Source organism: Uloborus diversus, chromosome 7, assembly GCF_026930045.1.
Source record: "Uloborus diversus isolate 005 chromosome 7, Udiv.v.3.1, whole genome shotgun sequence".
In the NCBI taxonomy this organism is placed as follows: Eukaryota; Metazoa; Arthropoda; class Arachnida; order Araneae; family Uloboridae; genus Uloborus; species Uloborus diversus.
The window spans coordinates 135,980,153-135,987,533 of record NC_072737.1 but is presented as its reverse complement, the minus strand read 5'-3'; the positions used below and the strand labels follow the sequence as shown (position 1 = coordinate 135,987,533).

The following is a 7,381-nucleotide window of genomic DNA, read 5'->3' as shown; positions in this document are numbered from 1 at the left end:
CCAAGATCGAGTCGTAACAGTTTCTGGCCAAAAGTTTTAATTTTCGAATGGTTTGCTGCAAATAGTTCAAACTTCTGTACATTTTTTTCTTTCCGTGGGCGTTGGAGGAATTACAGAAATCTCCGCCCCGGAATGTACCAGGAAAAGGGCTGCTGATGCTTTGTCACTAATGAAGAGGCGACTCAGCTCCACCCCTAGGCTCCCTGTCACCGTGGAAAGCCGGGGTATTAGTTTTCCTGCACGTCGGGGCTCTCACGCTGCTGTTGAAGAGACATACTGCATGATTGTAGGCATTTATACGCTTTATCTCCAAACTTTAAATGAAAGTTTAATATTCCGTGCTTATCGGTGAGTTTGCGGCTGCCAGATTTGCTGTGGGCCTTCCCACTATACTGACGACGTGCTGAGGAACGTCCTCTTTTGCTTAAATTTTTCACCTGTATCCAAAGATCCGTTATCTGTTTTTGGAGGGATTCCAAAGTAACCATCGACTCATTAGCCTGTGACACGGAAGCCAAATTGTAATTATTGGGTAATCGGAGGCCCCAAATTTTATCAGTCATGGTGGCCAATTTATTTAAATCATCATTGCTGACTGATAGAATGCTGCGCATGTTCAATGGGAGGCGTTGCAGCCACAAGGTTTTTAGAAAATTTTCACTAACCTTTTGGTCGGCAAGGTTTCTCATTTCGCAGAGTAAAATTGAAGGTTTAAAATCCCCAAGCTCAATTTGGGTCAGCAGTTTTTTTGTTCTTTGAGATTCGCTGTCCGCGAAAGTTGAAATCAGGCGATCTTTTATTGCGTCATATTTGTTGTTGGGTGGTGGCGTAACTAAAATGTCCGTAATTTGCGCTAGGATATCCGCCTCTATGGAACTGACGACTAGGTCGAATTTTGTGTCGTCACTTGTGATTTTTGCACGGCGAAACTGTGCTTCTAACTGCAGAAACCAAATCCTGGGATCAGGCTTCCAAAACGGTGGAACTTTCACCCCAACATGACCCACAAAGCAGGCTTGCTATGTACTTTCGGTTTCAGGTGGAACGTCTGTTGAAACGTTTTGTTTCGAAATTTCTTCATCGGTATTCATTTTTTCTGCACAAAATAGTTCGGAAGTCACCACTGTAGCTTTAGTGTAGTTGTTGTTTCAGTAAACACTACCATCCGACTCCAATTATTTATTAATCTTACAATAATGCACATCAAAATCAAACGCGTCTATTCGATCGCCAAATTGTTTTTCTTCTCCTTCTCTCTCCGCTCGAGTTGAGTTGCTCGCTCGCTGGAATCAGTGACGTCACGACTCTTCAATTCACCACACTTCCATTGAATTTGCATCCTTTGCCCCCCCCCCCCCGGAGAATTTGAAATGACGGTCCTGCACGTGGTGAGTCCTGAGTCATTTACGCATAAGAGAAATGTATGTAAAACATTAAAACGGACTTTTAATAATATATATTTTTTAGATTTTTGTCTGCTTTAGAGTTTTTGAAATAATAGAACTCTTTTACTTTAAAAATGGTATTTTAAGGCTTTATGCGCGAATTTAAATGATCGAAAATGTGTTCCCAAGTTTTTTCTATATATTTCGGTAACTACAAAGTGAATTATTTATACTATTTGGAATGAAGTAAATTATTAAAAAAAAAAAAAAATACATCTTTAAAAACTGCCGATTTTTTCAATTTTTTCTCAATTTGAGGGCTCTTGCTCGATTTCAATTTTTTAAAATATTTTTTTTAAATTATTTTTCCCGTTATTAAGATGCTAATACGCAAGTTTCCGTGCTGTTAAAAATTCATTAGAAAAAAAAACGTGTATTTCGACCCACCCTACTGTTTACTCATTGCAAAATACAAAATTAATAGCTGCTATTCTAAGACAAATAAAATGAACAACATCATTCAACTGCTAAAATGAACGCTAGTTAATTTAGATAATGCAAAATTAGTAGTACCAGTCTGTAAAGTTTATCTAACAGTTTTTGGTTTTTTTTATTTTTTTCATGAGACTTGAAAGCACCCTTTTTTCTGTAATATTGTTCACGGTATGTCGACCTGACTTTTCAAAAGTCTAACCAGGATTGAAATATCCCAATGGAAAATAAATTACTCAATGTACCCACTTGTCCCCTACATATCAGTTGACTAAAACCAGACAGAATAAAGGTTGATTATATTGTGTTACATATACACGTAGAGGTTGATTAGATTATATTATTTATATACATATAGAGGTCGATTATATATACGAGTACATGTGCCCCCTATAGGGGTACATGTGAACAATTGAAGACATTTTTTAAAAAAAAATTCATAAAATAAAGAAATAATTTTTCAAAACATCTGAAAAAATAATTCAGGGCAGAAAGAAAATACTATTCAATCATGAGGATACTTTTGCTTTGAGAAACTGAAAATATGTTTTGAAAAATTAAGAAATGAAAAAACTGTTAAAATGTGCCCTCCTTCCCCCTACCTCCAAAAGAGATCAACTTTAGGCAAAAAATGTCAAGTCCCTTTAGTGTATCTTACTAAGAAGTATTACAATCTAAAAAAGTTATTCATGCAGAAGTAAATGCATTTAAAAATGAACTGCAATTGGATTTGCATAACTTGAGATAACTTTTAAAGTTTCTTTAAAATAATTATTTAAGTAAGAAAAACATCCAACAGATATACTCTTACGGATAGGAAAATAAACTTAAGAGACGTGAGACATTTGTTATTCTTTTTTATAACAATAAAACTTAGAGAAAATGCTTCTTGCCTTCTTAAATATACCCAAGAGCCTATTTTGTATTACCCGTGCCAGTTCAAAGGACATTTGCACTTTTTCAAATGTGTTTTAGTTTTACTAAAAGAAAATGTTTTGTTTTTACCATTGCCGTTGATATTGTTTGATTCGTTGGCTGCTATGCTTTATTTTTGGAATAACACTAACTCCATTACAAGCTTGTATTTGTTTAGAAGAACCCGCACGTCACCTGTTTACGCCTTCAATTCTTTAGATTTTGTGTGTCATATATATATATATATATATATATATATATATATATATATATATATATATATATATATATATATATATATATATATAAAATTCCTCTCTCTCTCTCTATATATATATATATATATACATGTATATATGTATATATATACATATATAAGATTTAAAATGGTGGGAAAATGTAGGTACACAAACGAAATAAAGAACATAAAAACACAATATTATAAGCACAAATAAGCTATTTCTTCGTCAGTGAGTGGGAGCAATATACCCTAAGCAGAGCCTCATTGTTTTCGAAATACGTCGCGAGTCAGCAAGTAAACCAGGTAATATCATTATAAAACAAAGGTTGTATTAGATACATAACTAAAATTTGTAAAAGTATTATACAAATATTGTTGTAAATATAGAGCAAACGTACTCTAAAACAATTCAGAATACGATTTATATGATATCAATTTAAATAGAATTAGCGTAAAAATAGCATCCGTTGGTTAAAATGTTTCAAAGCAACTCGCTGTCTCGCAACGTCCCCACCCATACCTGCAAGGCAAAAGAAGAATAACAATTAATACATACAAAAGCTTTTTAAACTCACTGCTCCCGCGAATTATTTTCACTCAAATTCAAATTCATCCAATTCCAATCATTGTAGAAGTTTTAGGAAAAACTTGAGTCGTTCCGTAATCCAAATAACATTAATCATCAAGCCAGCCTGCGCGGCACACAAAATTCAACATCCAAATAAAAGTGTTCCATGCAGGACAACGAAGTGTTTATACATGAAAGCTTCGTTGGCCAGTTTTTATATACTCCCAACGAGAAGTCTAGATGCGCAGAGGTTATGCAGTCGTTTTGGGATACCTTGTATATAAACGCACATTTGAGATAGACGGTTTTTAAGTCATTTAATTACGGAAAATTACATAAAATAAATGATACGTTTGTTTTTAAAACTTTCTTAATCATACGATATTACGTTCCTACGACTTATATTTCAAAGCAGTTTGTTTTACATTGTTCAGGAAAGATAAGGGAGCAATATTCATTTTCGTTTTCAAAAAATAGAAAATTTTCGATTTTAACCGTTGTACTCGTATGTCCAACCATACGATTTTATCAAAACAAAGCTGTGCAGATGCGCGTTGAATGTGAAGGATTCTTTTAATGTCGTTTTTTTTTTTTTTTTTTTTTTTTTTTTTTTTTTTTTTTTTTTCTAGTTTACTCCAGCTGCCAACTTCTAATAAGAAGCAGAGCTTCGAAAAACTTATTCCGAGTAAAAAAAAAAAAAAAAAAAATCCGCTTACAAAGCGTCACTTTTCCCTCTCATTCTCCCGTTTGCTATTATCAAACGCTTCAAAAACCGCACGATAAAGATTGCTATCACTGTTGTTACACTCGTTTCCCTTGCAAGATTTTACTGCGATATTGCTCAAAAATATGGACTATCTGATTCTCGAAACGGCATTATACAAGCATGGGTCAGAAAATTTAATTTTCCGTGGAGGCTCACTGTGGTAAATTATAAACCTTCCTCCTTGTTTCTCTGATAAGGAGCTTTCACGTAATACGTAGAAATTTTTTTTTTTTTAAAGTTGTTCATTAGGAACTTTCCAAACAAAGTATTCCACTTTTTAGTTTGCTTTGTAAGACTTGTTCGTTATATTTCATTAATACTGCTCTATACTTATTCCTTGAAAGTACCAATAGAAAACAATTTATACACTAAAATTGCTATTTTTTTTAAAGGCCTTCGCAGGTGTGACCGACAGAAGCAATGTCTTGTTTTGAACAGCATAAGCTTATGAATGTGAAGGTATATTGAAACAATAAATCGAATTAAGTTTCAGTTAATCGAGTAAAGTTTACGTATTCAACAATTTGAGTTTATGTTATTAAATAAATACATAAAAACCGTGATTTGAAGGGGATTGGGCATATATGGAAAGGCTGACGCAGTATTATTTCTGGTTATTGTTACAGGCACGATAGTAATAATGAAACCGCATGTCGTCGCCCCCCCCCCCTGGGTTGTCGACAAACTAGGGGGAGAGACGAAAGTAGTGGGGGGGAGCCATTTCTAAAACACTCATAACTCGCGAACTGTTTCAGATAAAACGCTGAAAAAAGAGGCAATCGATGCAAAAAAGCAAGGGCTTTATAAAAGTTAATTATGATTATGGTCCTAACTTTGTTGGTTTATGAGTCAAACTCCCACAAACAAGCAAAAATTTTGAATGAATTCCGCAAATATTTTTTTTTTCAAAGGTAAGTACTTCATTAAATTTTTTTAACTGCTTAGAGAATCATTTAAATCTGATATATCATTATCCAGTTTGTTTGAAAGTACTTAATTATTATCAACGTGTTAACAAGAAATATCAAGCTGAAATAGAAGTTCCTGTAACTCATGAAAATAACAAGTTTGCGAAGTATACCTTGAATACTCAACCTGAACCGAAACAGAATTTGTTGCTCTCATGTTTTAGTGGTTTTGTTTCGCTATGACATTAAAACTATCTCTTAGTTAAGTAATTATTTATATATTATTATTGTGACGCATAATAAGCGTTTTAACTGCCCTCTATGCGTCTCAATGGCCCTTTTTTAAAAATTAAAACGTGCAAGTTCGAAAATATTAGGGAAAAAAGAGCACTACTTTGCATAAGAGTATTCTGAAAGATTTACTTACTTATGAAACTTTAAAATACTTGTGTGACAATTGTGAAATGAATGAAATTCATTTAGACTGTTAGAACTCAGAGAGTCAGAGCAGATAGTGACGTAAATATAATCGTACCTTTCCTTTTATTATTTCATCTTGTTAACTATGCAAAGGGATGTATATTTTACCCAGCAGATATAGCCCGTTAACCTCTAAAATCAGTTAAAGATATATTTCTGTATGAATAAAAGCAGGAAACTTTAATAATGTTGCCTCGGGTCATATTTTAGAGCAATCCTAAATTAGCTTTTCTAAGATCTCATTGAAAAAAATGGGTTCAATGGAGAGGGTTCTTGGAAAGGTTCAAAGAAGAGTAACTAGATTAGTAGGGGGACTTTCAGATTTAGATTATGATACCAGAGTTAATAAGTTCTATATGTATAGCCTGGAGCAAAGAAGGATCAGAGGGGACATGATTCAGTTGCTTAAATTTATCAAAATGAATAATGTTAATGGATTAAATTTTTTCACCGAAAGCAGGATGAGGGGTCATTGTTTTAAGCTATTCAAATCTCAGGCTAACCTGGAAATAAGGAAAAACTACTACTTTAGTAGGGTTGTGGACACTTGGAACAGCCTTCCGGAAGAGGTGGCAATGAGCAAGGGAGAATCAGTGTACGATTCTGTCTTATTATATTTTTTCGGTAATCCGGAAAGCGATTCAGATAATCGGAGTTCATTGGAATTTTACTGAAACACACACTTGCATTTTTATAAAAATCTTCGGTGGAATTTTAAAGATTTTAATTTTCGTTAGCAATTCATCTTAAGTAATAAAAAGAAGTAGGGGAAACCGGGGCTAGTTGGCACAGTTTTCACTTTTTTTTCTTTCTATTTTTTTCTGTAGTATTTACGGTAAAAGTGATTTATTCCTCTGATAGGGGCAGCTATCTACAAGACTTCAATCTTGGCTACAAAAAACACTGCGAGCATCATCTAAAATTCACTTTGAAACTCGCGAAAAATAGTTTCCGAAGACGCCTCAACAGTGCCTACCAATTCCTCATTCGGGGTTAGTTGGCAAAGGTAGTGGGATAAGTTGGCATATGATGTGCGGCAAGCGTTTCTAGGTGTGAGGCATCAGGATTGAACATCTGCCGAACTATTCCATATCCTCCAATGCCATCTGGTACCCCGTGAGTAGTTTTCATATTTTCTTTTGCAATCCTACAGTACGGTGCGAGACGTCTAACAGAGATCTTTAATTCATCAGCTACTTCAGTCAAACTTCGTTTTTTCTATTATGTGTGCCTCAACAGCTCTCTTTCTAGCATTTGCTGTCTTCGTAGCCCTCTCAGTTTTTCTTTTATACGTCTTCATGATCTGAACAAAAATATTTACATTATCATAGCATGTAAGGCAGAAAAAGTGAGCTTACAGTAACTGTTTGTAACACAATAATAACTAGGTGACCGTTTTCTCGAAATGGAGCTAAAACTTGTATAGTACTTAAATGATGCCCTTTTTTAAAGCACTAAGTATGGAAATTCTACGTAAAAGTTTCTTTAATTTGCCACATCAAGCATTAATACCCATCCAGCCGATATTGAGTAATGACTGGTGAAAACAAAACGCCTTCCGTATTTATACACAGAAAAAAAAAAAAAAATAATTAATTTGAATTTTGACATCTTGAATTTAAATTA

The 7,381-nt window shown here is 34.0% G+C and overlaps 1 protein-coding gene across 1 annotated transcript; it reads right to left on the bottom strand.

Moving 5' to 3' along the window:
- Nucleotides 1–227: 227 nt before the first annotated feature.
- On the bottom strand, nt 228–689 carry LOC129226901 (uncharacterized). The gene has a single exon (XM_054861530.1). The coding sequence runs from the start codon at nt 687–689 to the stop codon at nt 228–230; it is 462 nt and encodes a 153-aa protein (XP_054717505.1).
- Nucleotides 690–7,381: the final 6,692 nt, after the last annotated feature.